Source organism: Phyllostomus hastatus, unplaced genomic scaffold (genome assembly GCF_019186645.2).
Source record: "Phyllostomus hastatus isolate PE091 unplaced genomic scaffold, TTU_PhHast_1.1 phas_contig_210, whole genome shotgun sequence".
Taxonomy (NCBI): Eukaryota; Metazoa; Chordata; class Mammalia; order Chiroptera; family Phyllostomidae; genus Phyllostomus; species Phyllostomus hastatus.
This window is the reverse complement of record NW_025333737.1, coordinates 4,552,673-4,572,698: the sequence shown is the minus strand read 5'-3', so window position 1 is coordinate 4,572,698 and position 20,026 is coordinate 4,552,673. Positions and strand designations below refer to the sequence as shown.

At 56.4% G+C, this 20,026-nt stretch overlaps 1 protein-coding gene and 1 pseudogene across 4 annotated transcripts; both read right to left on the bottom strand.

The window, feature by feature from the left end:
* Nucleotides 1-3,922: 3,922 nt before the first annotated feature.
* Nucleotides 3,923-18,332, bottom strand: LOC123817622 (galectin-9-like). Of its 4 annotated transcripts, none has more exons than XM_045837402.1 (10): nt 18,101-18,332; nt 16,682-16,777; nt 13,510-13,601; nt 12,208-12,409; nt 11,300-11,410; nt 10,008-10,103; nt 7,889-7,939; nt 6,695-6,777; nt 6,397-6,559; nt 3,923-4,682 (listed from the first exon to the last, which is right to left on the bottom strand). In XM_045837402.1, exons 2-10 carry the CDS (start codon nt 16,718-16,720, stop codon nt 4,536-4,538), a joined length of 984 nt encoding a protein of 327 aa, XP_045693358.1. In that variant the 5' UTR covers nt 16,721-16,777; nt 18,101-18,332; the 3' UTR covers nt 3,923-4,535. The 4 variants fall into 4 exon arrangements, with proteins under 4 accessions (XP_045693358.1, XP_045693359.1, XP_045693360.1 ...); XM_045837403.1 differs by having other exon boundaries at nt 10,008-10,079; XM_045837404.1 differs by lacking the exon at nt 10,008-10,103 and having other exon boundaries at nt 18,101-18,330.
* Nucleotides 17,696-17,850, bottom strand: LOC123816829 (annotated as a pseudogene).
* Nucleotides 18,333-20,026: the final 1,694 nt, after the last annotated feature.

The window sequence follows — 20,026 nt, the reverse complement described above, 5'->3', positions numbered from 1 at the left end:
GAAAAATGCTCATAGTAGCAAACAGTAAACAGTAAACACAAACAGTAAATGCTAGATGTGTTGTGTGGAAAAAACAACCCCCAAGACACATCCCCATCCGAAGAAACCAGGGAAACAGCACCCAGGACAGCGCCCCCTGGAGGGCTGGCAGATACACTTGACTCACAGGCCAAGGGTCCAAGGGGGGATTTATTTGCTAGTGTTTGTGCCACCTGTTCAGGGTGGGTAGAAGCCCATCCTACTAGAATGGGGAAATCCTCAAGCTAGTGAAAGGCTTAATGCTGGAAATAATTCCACACTTTGGCCTACCCAGAAGCATCCAGAGCGATAAGGAAACTTTTCATTTCAGAAATTACACAGAAGGTTAGTGAATTTCTAGGAACCCACTGGCGACTCCAGACAGCATGGAGACCTCGGGCTTCTGAAAGGTGCAGGAGAGGAAACACCCCTGAAGACAAACACAGCCGAGCTGAGCCAGGGAACTCATCTCCACCAGGATCAAGCCTTGCCTATTGCCCTGCTCAGGATAACTGTGGTTCCCTGAGGTGGGATTCAATTCAGTCCTTAGGAAGCTGTGTGCAGGTGGCATTTCAGGTGATGATTGGAGTGGACGGATGCAGAAGAATGTTCATAGTAGCAACCCCCACGGCCCAGCCTGCTGAGGGCTAAAGGCCCTTGAGAGCTGTCCCGGGAGAGGCTGTCCCTGTTGGCTTTGTGCTCCACCACAGCAAGGCAGGAGGGCACCTGCTGCTTCTGCCACCAGCCCACTGCTGGGCTCTGTTGCCCCAGGGCTCTTTGACCAGCACCCTGGGGAGTCAGGTCAGCCTCTTGGCCCCTCCCGTATGGATGGGTCCTATCAGAGCTCCTCCCAGAGCCAGTGCTCCATGCCCAGGGCTGGGGTCACTGGTAGCCCCATTGGATTCCTGGACTTCCAGGAGTGCCTGGGCTCTGTGCCCTGCTCTGCATTACAGTGTAGGTCCCACAGACCATCCACACTGAGAGAATCCCTTTTCTGGGGTGTAGGCAGGGTGGCCTCAGGGCCCTGGGCAGGGCAAGTGGCTTCAAGCATGCCTGTTTGAAGCATGTGAATCCAGAATACCTCAAGGAGCACCACTGGACTGTCAGCTCCTCGAGGGCAGACCTGTGACTGGCATTCCTCTCTCCAGCCTAGGCCTGGACTGGGCAAGATGCCAGGACAGCTCCTCAAGCTCTGCCTGGTCCTTATGCAGAGTCCTGGCGGGGAGGGTGCTCACTCTGCAGCCCATGGCGCCCCCTCACCGCCTCCCCATGGCCAGCAGGCCTCACTACAAACTCTGCTGACCATCCCGGCCCCTCCTTCCATGGCAGCAGGGACTAAGACTCACCATCTCCTCTGGTTTCAGGTTATTATCAAGACATCCTTCAGCAGCAGACAGCCAACGAGGTACATGGCCACCTCTGTGTTTTGGGGACATGCACAGGGGCTGGGATGTGTGTGACACACTGAAACCCCTGATGGCTGCCAAGTGAGCCTGAGTGAGGAGCACATGGAGGATCATTTCTTCCAGCTTGAGGTATGACAGCTGGTGTGTGGGCTAGGGAGACAGGTCCAGGGCATGGGAAAGCCACTTCCCCCACCACACCCTAACCCCTAACACAGGAGGACACACAGCTGAATGACACCAGCATGGAGCATCTTGTGGCATAAGCACTAGGCAGGCTATTCTGTGCATCCTAAAGCCTGGAGTAACATTTAGGTGGTCCACGGCAGAGCAGAGAGTGGTGGGGCTTATGCAGTCTCAGTCAGAGTCAAGTGCAGTCTAAGGATGTCCGTGGGGAAGGCAGATGGCTCAGCAGTGTAGGTGTGGTGGGGAAGCTGGGAGACCCCAGCGCTCTGGACCCGATGAGTGAGAGGTGGCTGCACTAGCAGAGCTGACACGTGATTTCTGTTTTCCCCTGAAGACCCAGAAGTGCTATCATGAAGATATCTTCGGGGCTGTATTTCCCTCCAAGGTGAAAGAGCCTGGGGCAGCAGGGAAGCCTGGGGATCCCAGAGCCCCAACAGCCCGCGGAAGTTAAAGCTGCTGCCACCAAATTTCACGATGGACCCAATTCTCCATTCTCTGAGGCCACAGGGAGATGGTGGGAAATTATATCTCCAGCCTCACATCTTATTTGTCCACCTCCCTCCCCCTTTGCTTGACTTGTTATCAAGTGGCAGCCTGGACTGAGTGCAACCGCTTGTCTCCTTGGAGCCCACCCTTTTCCGGATAATGGAATACTGGGGCGTCCTTTGTATGTGGAGAGTAAACCAGCAATGCCAGGCCTGGCCAGTGGGTGAGAAGGATGCATTTTTCCTCTGATTGCACCACTGTGAGGGACCACCAGGAGGAGCTGTCCCACCCCTCAGTCTGTATCCCTGCCCTTTTCCAGGGCAAGGTTCTTCAAGCTTTTGTATTTAAAACAAAAACAAAAACAAAAACAAAAACAAAAACAAACCACAAAGCCTAGTCAGCCCCTGAGGGCCATTTAAGCCCTCCCTGTAAGACTCCGTGATGGAGATATTTATGTGAAATGCATTTTCTTTTCACCATGTTGTGTGTGCACGTCTGTGTGTCACAAGGAAACAGCCCTGAGTTATGTAGAGCTGGGCACTGGTGGTGGCCCAGCTTGGCCCTGCAGCTTCTTTAAATGCGTACCAGGGCTGCACACGGGGTGCACGTCTGGGAACTCGTGACAGGCGAGGGAGCACCGGCCTCAGCCCAGCCTCACACAGGAGGCACCTCCCCTACAGGGAGCGGCACGGGGGCCATGCTGCACAGGACACCAGCTCTTTTCCAGAGACCCTGACACCGGCCTTCTGACAAAACCATGCATTTTGCTTCGGGACCTGCTCCTTCATGCGACTTTGGCCAATATGATTGGGCCCCTGGATGACAAAGCAGGTGAAGTCAAGGCCTTGGTAGTGCGTGAAGGACACACGTCCTCCATGGGGAAGGCTTCTCAAGGGACTGAGCCATGTGTCCTTGTCCCAGTGGGAACGAGGAAGGCACTCAGCCAGAGTGAGAGTTCCGTGAAATGTGGCCCCCAGCTGGGGTTCAGCCTGTGTTTTCTTGGCTCCCTGGACCCCTTACTCAGATGGGGTGGTGCGGGAAAAGGGGACACGCCAATGTGCGGTGTCCTGGCGGTGCTTGGCACAATGGTCACCTAGCCCAGTGTTTGTTGGATGCCAGCTTGCACGCTAAATGCCTGGGATGTCTCTCCAATGCAGACTCTGATTCAGGTGTGTGGTGGGGCCCAACATTCCCCATTTGAAACCAGCTCCCAGGGGCGGTAGGTCCTCCTGGCTCCCGGACTTTGCTTTGAGCCTCTGCCCTGGTTCCTGAGGCCCTGGGTTCTTGATGGAGTAGCAGGGTGGGTTGGCATCATGTGCACAAGACCTGGGTCCCCCTGCACTGGCCCAGGGGCTGGCAGACCCTACGCACTGAGCCACTTTCCCCAGCACCTCTTCCCCTCTAACACTGGAGGACCCACAGTGGAACCACCAACAAGCTCTCCTCTGGGTGAGTTCCTCCTCACCCCACCTTCCACCTTCTCCCAATGATGACCTGCCCTGCCCTCTGGCTTCCTGGCCCTACCCTGACCCTCACAGCCTCTGGCCCAGCCCTTGGCCCATGTCAGAAGCATGGGGCTGCTTCCTGGCTGCAACTCTGTTACCAAGCTTCCTGTCAGATGTTCCTCCCAAAGAGCCTGAATCCGGCTGCTTTCTCCCACACCCTTGTGGGGTTTGTGTGGACCCAGTGAGAGCAGAAATGGGTCAGGACACCCCCATCCATGTGGCCTGGGTTCTCTCCTTGGCCAGGACCTCCTTAATTCTAGAAACCCACGTGTTTCCAACACAATTAATGAACCACAGTCGTCCCCTGCCCGTGGGCATCAGGGATATTTCTTTCTCACTTTATTTGAAGGACAATGGAGAAGGGGGGCTTCTAGCTGAAGAAGGTCCTGTTTGTTGCTGGAGACTAAAAAGTGTCATTCAGGTTCGCTTTCTTGGAGAGGAGCAAGAGTTGGTAATGGTACAAGGAAAGGGTAAAGGTTGGAGAAAGAGGAAACCTGAGGAGACCACTTCCCTTGTGAGTGACCAGCTGGTGGCTTGAGCCTGAGGAGGACTTGAATGGAGGCTGGGAAATGGGATCCAAGGTAGACAAGGGGTAGGCTGGGAGCTTGGGAAAGCCCACAACCCTCCCTTTGTGCCCAGGGGACAGAACATGGGGCTTCAACCTGCACACACCACATCCTTCCTTGGATGTTAGGATTGGGCAGCCAGAGCCCCAGGTGGTGCCCAGGCTGAAGAAGGCAGTCCCAGCCAGCTGCCTTCTCCACCCCAGGGTCACTGCAAACAGAAGCAGGGCCACACAGGGACCTGGTCCCTCCAGATCTTTGGTGGGCAGAGAAGGACTGGGGCAGGGACAGGAACAGGAGAGGGAAGGTGGAGGTGATGAGTGGATCCTGACAGTGATGTGCTCCAGCTGACTCCCCAGGGCCAGGAATCCTGCCTATGTCTCCAGGCTGGTCAGTTCGATGTCACCTCCCACTTCCAGGACGTTGATGTCACGCAGGTCCTGCAGGCGGTGGTTGTACTCAAACAGGTGCTGACCGTTCACTGCCACCATGTACCCGGTAATCTCACACGTGATCACCACCTGGACAGACAGACGACCCTGTCATTTGTGGTGCCCTTGGAGAGTCGGCAAACCTAAATGCAAGCTGGGTCTCCTCCCCTCTTCCTGCCTTCCTCTAACATGCATTAAGCATACCCCACATTCACATCCATCACACAGATTCACTCATCAAACACATGCTCTCTTTCCTGTCTTTTTACATATTTTTTCCCCTGGCATAGAATGCCCTTCCCCCAGGCACCAACCACACACAACTCACCCACATGGGGACCTGCTGATGCCCCTTCAGGGTTCACCCCTGTCCTGCTGGGCTTCCCTGCCTTCTGCCCCCACCTGACCCCTGCTACTCAAGTCAGGAGCCCCCTCAGGTCCTGTCCCTGCCCCCATCCTCACTCTCCCACTGTACCCTGAGCCTCCAGGGGCAGGAGCTCTGCCTTGTGCCCCCCACGTCCCTGGTACCTGCACCCAGGAGTGCCCCAGGCCGGCACCCCTGCAGTGGCCCCTCCTAACTTGTCTTTTCACCCCAAACAGTCTCCGCAAGGCGGTCAGAGCACATCTGGGAAAACCCCATCATCCCCCACAACACCCAGCGCATGCAGCACACTTCCTGTGGGCCGGGCTCTGTGCTGAGCCTGTCACAACCCAGGGTCAGTGCATTCTCAGGTCTCTGAGAACAGTGTGGCTATTAGCCCCATTTTTCTGATGGAAAACGGAGGCTCAGAGCAGCCAAGTCACTTGCTCACAGTCACACAGTGTCTCTGAGTCCAAGTAGATTGCTCTCAGGTCCAAACACACCAACTCACTCTGTCAAAGTCCAGATTTTTTTCTGTGCCCCTCAAGGCCCGACATGGGTCGTGTTCAACCCAGGAGAGGAGTGTCAGGGTCTATGTAAAACACACATGCCCAGGCTCCTCCCTGCTTGGCCCCAGGCTGGGCCAGGCCTGGATTTTTCCATGTCAGGCTCTCGAGGTGATTTGATTCTGTCCTTGGGGTTGGGAACCCCTGCTGTGCGATCCCGGCCTCCAGCCTCCCCGACTCCCCATTCCTGCACAGTCCACACCTGTGACCTCACTTTTGCAGCAACAGGTGCCCCCTCCCACATCTCCGGGAATGCACCCCTCAGATCTTTGTGGGCGTCTCCTTCTGTCCCTGAGGTCTCCACTGCACTGTGGCCTCTGAGAGCTGTCCCCATCTCAGGGGTGTGGCCCCTGCCCAGGCCTCACTCTATGGCAGCAGGCTCTTTTGCTGTCAGTGAAGCACGTGTGGTGACCTGCCGTCATTCCCCCCCACCTCCACTGTAAACTTCGGGGGCAGGACCTCAGCTGCTGGATTCCTGGCTGTCTCCCCCTCCCCCAACACCGGAACTACTCCCTGCACTAAGGGGACTTGACAACAGAGCTGATGAGGTGTGAACGAATGAGGGAGTGAGTGAAGAAGTGAATGACACCTCATTCTTGGGTTTGATCCTGCATTTATTGGCAGTGTGACCCCAGGCGAGGACCCTGCACTTGAGTTGGTTCCTACCTGTAAACAGCGGATAACACCACCTCTTTATGGGGGACAGTAATTCTAAGAGGATAACCACAAATATTTGTGACCACATTCTATTCTTCTGGACCCAGCCCTCACCCCACAGGCCTCAGCTACCACCCACTTCCCTGGGCCCACAGACACCCCCACCCCCTGCCTCACTTGCCCCTCGGAGCCCCTCAGAGCTCCAGGCTGGGGCACCTACCATGAAGCCCTGGCCTCTGGAGAAGGGCATTGATCTGGGGATGTAGGTCTCCTCAGGGCCCCAACAACCATTGATCCTGGTGTTTCGAACCACGGAGTTTGTGTCAAAACAAGAGTTGATCTGGAAGGCGATGTCACTCCTACAGTGCAGGTTGATGTAGAACCTGGGGGCCGGCAGCTCACATGAGTCTCCTCTGCCCACTGAGCTCTGGGCCCTGCCCCTCCCAAGCCTGCCCAGAGCCAGGGGAAAGGCAAGAATGAGCTCGGGGTAGCTCTCTTCCCCAGGAGACCAGGCTTACCTCTCAGCATAGGGCAGGACGGTGCCTGACACGGTGATGCTTTTGCCGGGGTATACTGCACCGTGGATGGCGGTAAAGTAAGGCTGTGGGGGGAGATGGAGAGGTCAGCCAGCAGCAGCCAGAGCAGTGACTGCTATAGGGAGAACCTCCCTCCAGTTTCCATGAATTCGGACTGTCCACTGAGTTTCACAACTCTGTCTGAGAGTCATTTCTTTTCAAGAAAGAATCCTGATGCCTTTCCTTGGTTGTAAATGCCAAAGGGAAACTTTCCAGGGTGCCTCAAATTAATTAGTGGGCTGAAACTGTCATCTGTCATGAGAAGGACTTTGGCCAGACACAGGGGACACTGGGGCTGAGGAGGGACAGTCACGTAATGTGCTCCTGATGAAGGGACACTGTTGAAGGTGAAAGCTCCTTTCAGCGGCTTCTCATTCACTCGGGTGCTGGACTCCAGCTTCCCCAAGGACTGCTCCTCATTCTGGGAGCCACCCTTCCCCTCCCCCGCTGCCCAGCACACACCAACTCTCCACCCTCCCTGAGAAATCACTCACACAGGTGGGGCTGGGGTACATCACAGGGGGGATCACAGGGTTCTTTGAGAAGAGCCCAGGACCTTCAGTGTGGGGGTGCGCCCACGCCCAGGCCCACACACACTCTGAGAGGGTGCTCCGACATGAAGCATCAGCCCCTGGGCCCTCCCTTCACCCTCTCTCATGGCGGCCTGGGTGGAACTTCCTGCCATAGTCCCAGACCCCACCACAGCCACCTGGCCTGGGCCCTCCACAGGCAGCTCTGCTACCTCCAGAGCACCCGTCTGACTTGGAGCAGCAGGAGGAAGAAAAGCAGCGACTTCAGTGGGTGACCAGCAGTCACATCCCAGGGATGTGAGCATGCAGGGCCTCAGCCCCAGATGCTGGGGACACTGCACCCCCCTCTCAGTCACAGAAAGACCAGTTTTCCTGCTGGTCCAAGGGTCCTGCCTATTGGGCCTCTGGACAAAGGCAGCCTGATCCAGAGTTTCTGCCAGCCCAAGGGGAGTCTGAGTTGCAAGTCTCCTGAGCAGAGAACCCAGCCCCAGAAGTTCCCACCCTCCTTGCTAAACTGCCTCTGCCCCTTCCCTGGGACTAGAGAATTCAGTCCTTGGTGAAGGGGGACATGATAGGGGCTGTGAGCTGACCAGAGTTTTCAACTTACAGAGAGCATTTGTCCAGGCACACTCTGCATGGTATGGGTGGGTGTTTGAGTCTGGAAGAAAGAAAAGGGGGCTTTAACCAGCTCTCACCGGTGTGAAGACCACCACCTGCCACCAGAGGGCACCATTTCACACACACCCTGGGAGTGGGTTCAGAGCCAGTAACCAGCTCAATGGCCCTGACAAGACCCTCAGAACTGGAGCACAGAGGTCTTTCTCCTCTCAAGGGGATGAGGTAGGGACAGAAGATTCTTCTGGAGAAGAAATATGGATTCATCTGTGGCCGCTACGTGGCTCAGCTCGTCTCTGGGTTCATCGGGTCAGCCAACTACCCCTGCCACACAGACCTGCCCACCGCCACCACCACAGTAGGGCCCATGGTCGAGGGGAATGGCCCCAGCTGCCCCTGACCTGTGGTGGAGGCCTAATGCCTGGCCCTGCCTCCGCCTTCTAACCCACAGGAGGTTCCAAAGGGACAGTGACACTCTCACCATGGGAGCTGCGCTGGCCTGCCAGAACCCTGGGGGCTGATGGGGACAAGATCATCGAGATGAGAGTTAACTTCGGTGCCACACGAGGCAGAGACGACAGCAGAAACTGGTAAGAACACTTCCCCACAGTCACCCTCGCTTCCCTCCTGCTCCCGAGCAAGCCGTCCTGAGCCTGAGGTCAGGGCAGGGCTGCAGGGAGGGAGCATCCCCACTGGATCCCCCAGAGGCAGCACAGGTGTCGGATACACATGCAGAACACAGGGCTGGCCTGAGCTCCCAGAGAGGCTCAGCCACCGATGCCTCCCAGCGTCACGATCCACCCAGAGGTACAAACTAGCATTTACTGAGGGCTACTGGGTGCCAAGCTCCCACCCAGGGTTTATCAGGGAGGCATCCTTAGCTTCTGCTCCTCTTGGTGACAACAAGGTTCAGAAAGGTTCAGCGGTTGCCCAAGCCTGTCCAGGTGGCCAGTGATAAAATGCAAATGGACACCCAGTTGTGTCTGACTGTGTCCAGCATCCCCGGTCCTCCCCAGGCCAGGGCCAAAGTCCCACTGCCCAGCAAGGCTTCCTGGAGCTCCTACCTGCACGGTGCCCTACCTGCACTGTGATGGGCCTCAGGAAGACTGGGTAGAAGCCTTGCCCATTGTCACCACTACTCAAGTGACCAAAGTAAGGGCCCGGTCCCACCCTTTTCCTTTCCTGGACACTCTGCCCACCCAGCAAACTGTCCGTCCTGCTCTGGCTGGGGTCCGCTTCTGCTGGCTGTGCAAACCACATTCCTCATTCATTTCTCCAGTCCCTCCTGCATTCCACGCCCTGTGCACAGGGCAGGGGACACACAAACTGCCAAGTCACAGTTCCTAGCTCCTGGGTGTGGGGAGGGGGTGTGTGGAGTGACGGGGACAGACATGTAAATACAGTTACAACAGGACATGGTGACTGGCATAGAGCAGATTTGTAAAAAGTCTGAGAGGACTGGAGGTGGTGGGGCATCCTGCCATCTGCCCAACAAGGAAGGTGGCCTGAGGCAACATTTAAGCACAACCTTAAAGGGGAGTTAGTGACCAGCTGGGGGTGAAGTGGCCATGGGGACTTTTGGCACCAGGACAGCAGATGCAAAGCCCTGGTGGCCCAAGACAGCCTGGAGGGAGCAGTGGGGGCTGAGTGAGTTTAGTTTAGTGGGTGGGATGGGAGGCCAGGAGGTGGGCTGGGCACCTGGGGTGAGGACCCTCCCCATCCCACTGGGGAGTGTGGGCGCCGCTGAGAAGGGCTTGGGGCCTTTGGGAGTTTTAAGCAGGGAGAGGATGTGATCGGATTTGCTTGTGAGAAGGTCACTGTGGCAGAGGGTGAGCGTGAGGGGGCGAGGGACCAGTGGTCTGGACCAAGGCACCGGCTTCAGGAAGGAGAGGCGATGACGTGCTGGAGAGATATGAAGGAAGGGAAGGAAGAACCAAGGACGAGTCCCAGGTCCCAGCTCTGGGCGCCAGGTACATGGAGACAGGGGGGCTGGGGTGGGCAGGAAGGAGCCTGTGGCCCTGGCCGGCCTGCTGCCTGGAACCAGCCTCTGTCTCAGACCCTCTGTCTTTCCTGCCGGCTGCCCGCCAGCCCGGTTCTCACGTGAGACTCACTTTCGGTTTGCACCCCTTGGGCTTGGGTGGGAAACAGGCTGTCTGGGAAAATTGCATCCCGGAGAAGGCAGGCTGGACAAGGGTGACATGGGTGTTCTGTTAAAACAAAAGGAGCTTTGGGGTGAAGAAAGCGTTAATGGAGCCAACGAAGGGCGGAAAGGCAGGCGCCAGGGCAAGAGGTGAGAGCAAGGCAGGCAGGGAGGCAGGAGGGGCCAGCAGGGGATAGGGAGGGGATGGAGGGGTCAGGACCAAAGAGAGAGAATCTCATACTTGGTGAGGGCCTAATGGGACCTTTTCTCATCTCAGCAGTGCACCCAAATGCCAGAAAAAGTGCCAACCGCCCCCATGCAGCCTTGGGGGCCCTGCGGGAATGGGGCCATGAAGCCCCACTGCTCGTCCCAGTCCTCACACCACACCTGAAGGTCAGATTTCCATGGGCTCTCCTTCAGGCCACCAACATCTTTGGTAAAAGGCATGTAGAAGTCGCCACCCCAACCGCTGTTCAGTGCAAGTGGAGCGGCACCAAGTGCATTCCCGTCGGTGAGCAGCAGTCAGCCCGCTCAGCTCCCAAGCACAAAGCTCCTCCTGAACTTTCAGAGGTTGGCAGCACAGGCAGAATTGCCAACCACAGAGAGTGCATCAAAGAGTCCCTGGTGTGGGCCCCTGTGGGCCATTGCTTGTTTAAGATTTTATTTATTCATGTGTAGAGAGAGAGAAACATCCATCAGCCACCTGTCACACGTGCCCTCGCCAGGTATACAACCCACAACCCGGGCATGTGGCCTGACCAGGAATTGAACCCCCAACACCTTGCCTTTCGGGACGATGCCCACCCACAGAACTACACTGGTCAGGCCCATGTGAGCTGTTTTGTGGCATCTGATACGTGTCCCCTCACTGAGCTCACACAGTAACACGGGGGTGGCTGAGACTGTGCCTCTTCCACAACTGAGCAGATGAGGGTGGGAGAGGCAAAGTCACTTGTCTGAGACCCCACAGCTGCTGGCAGTGGCAGAGCTGGCACCTGAGCTCGGCTTCTTTCTGGAGCCACGTGACCTCCTAACCAGGGTGCAATGGAGAGTGACAGAGCAGAGTGGTAAGAAGAGGGAGGCTGAAGAAGGCATGTGGACAGAGATGGTGACACAAGAAGGACAGGACAGGGAGCCCGAGGTATGAGCCCAGAGTCACCTGGGTAGGGAACTGCTCGCCAGCTACCCTTGGGCCCACCCAACAGGGCCCTAGACCAGGGGCTGCACCCAGACCTGGGGGAGGGGCCGGTTGGACAGTCTGACCTGGAAGCTGATGTTTTTCAGTCCCACAGTGCCAGTGACAGAGATGGTGTCCACCTTGTGGAACGGCACGCGATGTGAGTACTGCGTGAAGAAGTTTCCATTCACCATCACCTGTCAACAAGAATGCATACTTCAGGAGCGGGGGCCAGACCAGAGTGGGGAGCACACCTGAGCCCCCGGGGACCCCTGCTTCTAGAAACTAAGACCTCTCAGGGTGTCACCTCCCTCCCCTTTGGGTCGGAGCACCAGCCTCCGGGCTTCGCCAGTTACAGGAACATGCGTGTGACCGCAAGTGCATCCCGACCCAGTCAGCCCCTGGGTTCCAGCTCCTGGCTGCACTGTTCTTACCTGTTGTTTGTTTATTGAAGTAGCTTTGTCTTTCCCATCTTAGCTCACTGAGGTGTGATTTGAGTACGCACATTTGAATATGCATAAAATGCTCCTGGGGAGCAGAGGAGAGGGGACACAGGTTGCACAGTGAGGGGCTGGGAACACCCACATTCCCACAGCGAAGCACAGACACAGCCCTGTGTCCCCGCCCAGCAGCACTGCTCTGCCTGCAAAAGCACTTCCAGCGCCGTGCCAGGCTAAGCCATCCCTAGGTCCTGGATAAGGGCTGCAACAACGTCACCCCACAAAAAATAAAGATTATGCCAAGCACCTGGAGAGCACCATGGCTACTGCCAGGGAATGGAATTAACTTGGTAGCTGAGGCCAAAGAACAGGTGGTGACTCATCCAGTCCCTACCCCCCAGTAATACAAGGCCAGGTGCCCCTGCAGGTGCAGGTGAGCATGTGTACGGTCCTGGGTCCTGTTGTCGGTGGAGGCGCTGCGTGGGTGACTGCTCACCTGGCCTGAGAGGGCAGGGGCTCAGGCAGAGGGAGGGCGGGAGGAGAGTCCTGCTCACCTGGAACTCCCTGCTCTGCACCAGGAAGCACAGCTGGAAGGGATTCCCCCTCTGGAAGGGCATTTGCATCTTCCTCTCTTCTGTCCCCCAGCTTCCTTTCTGCTTTGTGTTGCAGACCACATACCCGCCCTCTTCAAAGCGAGGGTTGAAGTGGAAGGCAATGTCCTGGTCACTGAAGCCGGTCTGAAAGTTCACGACAAACCTGGGCCCAAGGACATGAGAGAGTGTTCTGGTTTACTGCCCATGGAAGGAGCTGGAAGGCCTCTTGCCCCTGACGTGCCTGCATGTGGGACCTGTGTATAGCCCGTGTGGCAGCTTTGCTCCCAGGATGCCTCTGTTGCCTTCCTGTTTGTTCACCTGGTTTGCACTGAGTGTGCTTTTGTGTCCTTATTGCATTATGTCCTTTCCAGTGTGACTTTCTAAAAATAAGTAGAACATGGGTAAAGAAAGATGCTGACACCAGGAAGAGGAAGCATACAACTGATGACAAATTTGTATGGAAGGCGCCGACCGGGAGTGTGCCTAGACGCGGGAGGCCTGGGTGGAAAGTGGGCACTTGGTGGAGGGCAGCCCAGCTGTGTGCATGCGGGAAGGAAGAGGACAAATGGACTGGTGATGTTGATGGAACAGCCGTCTGGATTGAGGCAGAGGGGCTTCCCAGAGAGGGTTACGTGCCCAGAAGGGCCCCTGTGTGCAGTGTACGCAGACCCCACCCAGATCAGGAAGATCCCACACCTGCCCCCACCTGGACTTTAGGAGAGGCCCCCGGGGCTGCAGGAGGTCGGAGCGCCCAGCAGCCACAGGCTCTGCCCTGTTCCCCAAGGGGCCCTCTTGGCTGGGGACCGGAGCCCAGGGGATGTTCGTATTTTGAGGGGACTTAGTAATATCCGTGAAAGAACTTGAAACAGAAAGTGACTGAAGTAAATTTAACAGCACATTTAAACATTTCCATTTAAGCCAAATGGCTTCAAAGTAAATGAGGGCAGTTGTGGGTAATGAAGGAAGTGTTACCTTTGCACCTCTGGGTCTTCGTGTGCACAGTTCAATCCTAGACCATAATCATGAGCATCTGGGCTGCCTGGGACCGTGTGCTCCTGCTTCCCTGAGTCTATGGGGCGTCTATGATAAGGGCGTCCTGATGCTACTGGCAGGCGGCAGGGGTACCACCCAGTGTGGGCCTGGGCCCTGCTCACCCAGCCTCCCCTGAGCCAGGCACAGGCAGCTTTGAGGGTGGTGGGGAGCCGACCAGAGCTGACAGGCAGCATGGCTGGCAGAGGGGCGCAGCGAAGCAGTTCCAGGTACCTGGTTGCAAAGAACTTGTGTGCAACTCCATTGACAGTGATCTGAAGTCCCTCCTGGAGGCCCCCTTGGATGGACCCAGTGAAGGGGACGCTCTGCAGGGAGAAGAGGCAGGGTGTCAGTGGGCTGGCCTGGCCTGCTTCTGGCCACGCCCCTGGAACTTGCTAGTGGTTGCCTGGTGTGTCAGGCCCAGAACTGGGGCCCGGTAGCAGCTGGGAAGTGAGGAAATGGCCCCAACCAGGTAGTTGCTCACACACTGAGGCTGATAAAGAGACCTCTAGGCTCTTAGTCCAAGTGACCAGGAGCTGACCTCCCATAGGAGGAAGCAGTATGTACTTGACCTTGAGAGGGGAAGGAACCAGGGCAGAGGGAGGGGCTGGTGCTGGACCCCAGACCAAGCTCCCAGCAAAGGCCCCAGAGCTCTGGTTGAAGACTCAGAGACCCAAGGACCAAAGAGGCTGCCAGCCTATCCTAAAGCATAACCCTCAGGCTCACCTGAGAAGGTCTAGAGGAAGGCATCCTCTCACCTCCTGCCCACCCCCGCATCCAGCAGTGGGGGCCATGACCTTTGCCCTCCCAGTGACCTGGGGTAGCACCTCTGCCTGGGTGCTGTCTGCAGCCAGGGGGCAGCCTCCTCCTTCTCTCCTGTTCCTGGGCTCCCCATTCCTCCCCCAGGCCCTGAGCACCCTCTGAAGCCCTGATGGGGTGTCTCCAGGCCTCCCAGGCCCCGTCAGCACAGACTTTGTCCCATTCCCTCTCCCAGGCCACTGGGAAGCAGCAAAGGCTATGGTGAGGTGCTCGTCATTGTACAGCCAGACATAGTCCAGGCTTGGGTCCTCTGTCTGCTGTTTGTTACCTCAGGGGCCCTTGGGGAGCTTATTTACCCTCTCTGCCTCAGTGTGCTCATCTGTAAAATAGGGACACATCCTACCTGCTGTGTCGGACAGATGACTCAGTGAGAAAAGTCTGGGGAGGAGAAGGGCACATCCCAGCACCCTCTCCCCTACCCTCCCTCCTGGTCTCCCTGGGCAAAATCCCCACACTGCTTGCTGCTAGACTGCTAACGCTGACCTCCAGAGTGCCTTTAAAATCCAAGGTGCTCTGTGATCTGCATTGCCCTAGGGGAGAGCTCCCAGCTCCTAGTCAGTTTAATGTTTTTCTTTCTTTCATTTGTCCCCCTCAACCGAGGACACTTTTCCATTGCTTCTTAGAGAGAGAGGAAGGGAGACAGACATCAACTGGAGAAAGAAGCATTCATCGCTTGCCTCCCGTATGTGCCTTGACTGGGAATCGAACCTGCATCCTTTCCTCACAGGAAGACACTCCAACCAATTGAGCCACACCTGCCAGGGCCCATGCTTTTCCCCACCACATGGCTTCTTCACGAGGAAGCACAGAACACCCTCCCTCCAGGCTGGCTGGGTGCTTCCCTGGACCAGACAGACAGACCTGTGCTGCTTGTGCTTCCAGCTTCCATCCTAGCCCCTGAGGAGGCTGGGCCACATGGGGCTGGTGGGGGGCAGGAATGGGGGTTGAGGCCCCCAGTGGCCCTCATGGTGGTCAGCTCTTCAGCAGAACAGCCAGGCCCCATGACTTCCCAGCACACTTTGGAGGAAGAGGACGGTCACTCCTGACTGCTGGAGTGAGGGGGACACCAGAAGGGGAGACCATGTGGGGTGGATGAGTGCTCCTGGCCCCTGTGGGGGTGACAGTCATCCTCATTTTTGTCTGCAGTGCGAGGCCCTGTTTTAACTGCTCATGCAGGATTTCCCTTCGGATTTGAAAAGCTGTGAGTCCAGGGACTGAAAAATAAAAACCAGCAACCGGGAGGAGCCCTGGGATCCCCCATCAAACAGGAAAGGAGCCTGAGGTCACACATTCTGACCCTGAAGTCCCCTGAAGTACCAAGCAGTCCAGGTTCACTATCTCCAGCCCAACTACCAGCCCTTCCTCCAGGAGAGTCCAGGGGCCGGTCACTGCAGGGGGAAGCAGGCCATGCCAGGGGCCCTGCTGAGGTGGCTGCAGTGTGAAGCCCAGGCAGCAACCCCACCTCCACCCTCAGCCCCCAGCACTCTGCTGCTGCCCAAGACTGCCCCATGTCCCTACCCAGAAGGGCTCTGTCAGTCCAGCTCCCTCCCAGCTCAGGAACAAGGCTGGGAGAGGCTTCTATGGACACTATGGGACGGGGATTGGGACAGGGTTACCTCACAGGCCTCCTGGGCCTGGGGCTGCCTCTTGCCTGCCTCCCCCCATTACTGCTGTCCCTGTGGGCACCTCCCTCCCTGGAGGTAAGTGCAGGCACATCCCTTCTCTGCCACTTACCACTTGGGCACAGTTGGCAAGTGGCCTCCATGTCCCTGAGCCTCAGTTTTCCCATGACTGCCTTGGGGATCATAAAGCTCAGAGGGTCTAAACGAAGCCACCTGCACACAGGGCACACACACCTGGCACAAAGGTGCGAACCAGCCCTGTGCATCTCACACTGCAGGGACGGCCCCACCCCGCCTCGCTCCCCAGAGGGCCCCTCTGCAGCACCCCCTGAGCTGCCCCTGCTTGTGCACTCACCCCGCAGGGAGCAGACCCCTCAGGGGTCTTCCCTGCTGACCCCACACCCCTCCTCAGACTAAACCCGTGAGATCACCCACAGTGTGAGGGGCTCTGTTCTAGCACCCTAGAGTGCACCTCACTGACCCCTCACTCTCATTCTGGACATCACTCAAGGATTCTCCCTATTTCACAGATGTGGAAACTGAGGCCCAGAGAGGGAAAAGTAGCTTGGCTGCGGTCACCTATTTCCCAGCCAGTAGATGGCTGAACCCAGGGAGGCCCCCTCCAGAGGAAGGGGGCTGTGCTGGGCTCTCATCCTCCCAGATGCCCTGTGTACTTCCCCTTTCATTCCCACAAACCATCAGTCTCCTGGTGATCACTTCTGCCCTCCTTCCCCTCAGCAGAAAGATAGGGCGGGCACCCACTGAGAGCTCAGTCAGCATTTGTCCAATGCTCAGATCCAGATTACCCACCCACCCCACACTTCTGTCCTTCTGTGCTTTCTTTGGGAAGCTGTCTCCTGCCCTGCCAGGTAAGTGCGGTGTCCTCAGAAACCAGTAGGTACAACCCTGGAGAGGCAGTAGCTCAGCCTGGCAGCACCGCCCATGCCTGGTGCACAGATACTCACTGGGTTCACAAAGGGAGGCTGGACGCTGCTGACGTTCATCTTCCACCACCTCTGCAGTCATGGCTGCTCCTCACACCAGCCAGGCACTGCTCTGCACTGGGAAGAAGTCAACAAAGAAATATAAACCAAACCAATCTGGCAATAACTCAGTGGGGAGGAGCCAGGAGCCAGAGGAAATGGGTCTAGACAAAGAGGAGGGAAGGGTTCTGGAAGAGGAGGGACAAGCTTGGAGCTCAGGGACAGGAGAGTAAAGGCTTTCGCCCTAGTGCCCTTTCCTTCCTCTCCTCCTGTGCTCCACCTGGAGACTGAGCTCAGGTGGGGTTCACTCATTCAGAGAGCCTGGCCACCCTGAATGACAGCGAGTTTCCAGATGCTGCTGCCCATCAGTGAGTGGCTATGTCTCCTGAGCACTCAGTCAGAGTGTCCGGAAAACAGCTGTGCTGCTGGACAGAGTCACCCTGGTAGACGGGTGGGTGCGGGTGGAAGGCCTGGTTGTACCCGTTTTACATGCACAGAAACTGGGGCTCAGAGAGCCACAGAGATCACATGCCGTGGGTCATAGGGCACACTGGTGACAGCCTGTGCTCCAGGAAGATGCTGAGGTTCTCAAAGGGTATTTCTTTGTTTTAACATCCTAGTCCTCACATAAAAGCATCATCATGTACAAAGACGTGTACATGATAGTGTTTCTGCTTGTAAATGGAAACCCTCACATGGAGGCCATGACTTCCCCGGTTGTAGTGCTGCCTTGGGGGCTCCTAGTTCCCACGTGGGGAGCTCACCTCTCTTCTCTCCTCCCTCTCCTCTCCTCTCTCCCTGGTTTTTAATGGCCTCATATATGTTATTGTACCAACAGAGTATCGTCAAAAAAAATTAACAGAGAAAAATCACTTTTTCAGTAGTTTCCCAATTGAAAAGCTCAGCTATCTGGATAGTAGTGACCTTTTAGTGATTTCGAGAGGCAGACAAGCTGGACGGAACATAAATACGGAGCCGTGTCTGATGTGCCAGTCCTCACGCACCCAGTTTGGTTCCTCCCCAGTGTCTCCTCTGGGACCTGCACCTGGTTTTATACGAGTTTTCATCCGAGCCCACTGGGGAATGGGCCAATTCAGCTGTTGTTTCTTCACCGGGGACCTCTTGATCTGGAAAGTCTCGTGAGAAGACATGGTGAAGAACAACCAACGGCATGGACCATGATAGTGGAGAAAGAAAGACTCTTGAGTCCCATCTCTTTCTGGGCTTTAGAATACAAAGACGAGAAGTCTTGGACACAGCAGAACATTCCAAGACATGGAGGTCAGGGTGACAAATTAAATAAACCGCCTGAAATGGCTTCAGCACTGAGGTAAGAAAACGGTTGAACAGAAACTAGCAGCATTAAGGAGGAGGGGCGAGGAACGGTGACAATAAACTTACCTGAACTCCAGCAGGTCCCTGCAATGTGCTAGACAGGAAACCAATGTGCTACCAGTCAAGCCTGAATGAGCAGATAAGGGTCACCTAGGTGCCAAGTGGGTAGAAGGTGCCCCAGGGTCATGCATATGTCTGCACCTCTCTTCTTTCTGAACCTTGTCTGTATGCACCAGAGTTTGCAAAGACTGGCTTCTTGGAGAGGCTCTGGTGTCCCCTCGGCTCAACCTCCACTTTCCTTATATTCCTGGATCAACTAGAATCAACCAACTTGAGGGGCAGACAGCATCCCTGGAGCAGAAAGGAGGGAAAGGAAGACAAATTCTTTGCACTCCTCTGCAGCACCAGGGGCTCTGGGGACAATGTCATTGTTTAGCGGGATATGGAACATGTGGAATTCTCATTCTGTGTAGGTTGCACTGTGAAACAATACAACTTTGGAAAACAACTCAGGAGGGGTGAGAATATACACTCACGTCCACAGCAGTGTTACTCACCATGAACCCAAAGTGGAAAGAACACAAATGCGCATTAATGGAGGAGGAAGGAACACATTTTGGTGTCACGCGATGCAGCGGCGCCAGCAATAGAAAGGAGCTGGGACACAGGAAACGTCAGAGGACCTCAGAGTGGAACAAGGACCCTGGGAGGGCTCGAAGACAGGTTCTGGGCCCTGGAAGTGCTCTGGAACTTGACCTGGATGCTGGTCCCACAGCTCTTTGACCTCATCCAGCACGCTAGGATCTGGGCATTTTATCTGTGTAAACTCTACCTCAACAAAGTACCGTGGAAAAAAAAACCCCAAATCTCCCAGGGCCCCGGGTGTCCCGGGAGAACAGGGACAGCTAGAGTTCTAGCACACAAGCACCAGGCATCACTGCTGCTTTGGAGGTGACTCACAGGGAGTCCGACTGACAAGGAGAGCCCCCAGGGCCCCCTGTCCCAGATCTGCAGGGCGGGGCGTTCCAGCCTAACTGAGACACTGGGTGACATCTTCCAGGTGTGGTCAACCTCAGCCTGGTGACTTATTACTAGCACGCAGCTCCAATCTTAAGGAGGAAAGGGGCAGCCCTAGGCAGAGTCCCTCCTCAGAACTTTTATTCGAAATCCCAGACCCTGACCCGAGGCTGTCGGTTCGCTGCAGTGTAGATAAAAAGAGTTGTTCAAAATGTCTGCCACTCCTCACCTTTGAGGATGGCCACTACCCAAAAACCAGGAAAGTGACAAGTGCTGAGGAGGACGTGGAGGAAGAGCCCTTTGCACTGTTGGTGGGCATGTCAATGGGAGGGGGGAGGGGATGCAGGGGCTGCTATGAAAAATGTAGTGCCATGGAGCCCTGGGCTGGGGGTCAGACTTCCTGCTTTGGTTTGGGAGAGCTCAGTCCTCAAGAGGCTGTTGTAGTGTTGAGATTTGCATGCAGCCCTTGGGAACGGGTCCTGAGGGCCTCCAGTGAGGGGGGCAGGAGAGGGGGATGGGCTCCTTCCTGTCTCCATTGTGCCACAGACTCTTCCCCTGGTTCTCAGAGCCCCTCTGACCTGGGTCCCCTCAAGCAGCCCCACCTTCTCCAGCCTGCCCTGCACAGGTCCTCTGCATGCCCACCTCTCTCTGTTCTCCTCCCTTTCCCCCTCTCCTCCCGTGGGCCCACTGTTTCTTCCCGTCTGTCTGTCCCTTTGGTCGGGACCCAGCCTGACCACTGATGACCATCTCTTAGGCTCAGGTCTTGAAATGGAACAAGTGTCTTCACTTCAGCCAGCAGCTGGGTCTTTGGTGCTTGCAGGGTCCTGGGTGCTGTCAGGGAGGAAAAGTTGAACTGGGCCTGACTGAAGCCAGAACTGAGTGACCCTCAGAGGTGGGTCCGAGACCCCCTGGAGGACCTAGTATTTCCCCTTGGAGGGAGGACTAGAGGGGCTTGGAATGTGGCATAAGAACCAT

Excerpts from the sequence above, each read along its gene's own strand:
- LOC123817622 (XM_045837402.1), bottom strand. The coding sequence starts at position 16,720 with ATGAACGTCAGCAGCGTCCAGCCTCCCTTTGTGAACCCA. Across the intron at positions 10,104-11,299 it reads TGAAAAACATCAGCTTCCAG|AACACCCATGTCACCCTTGT; the intron begins GTCAGACTGTCC and ends TTGTTTTAACAG. Across the intron at positions 6,778-7,888 it reads TGCCTGGACAAATGCTCTCT|CCTTACTTTACCGCCATCCA; the intron begins GTAAGTTGAAAA and ends CTCCCCCCACAG.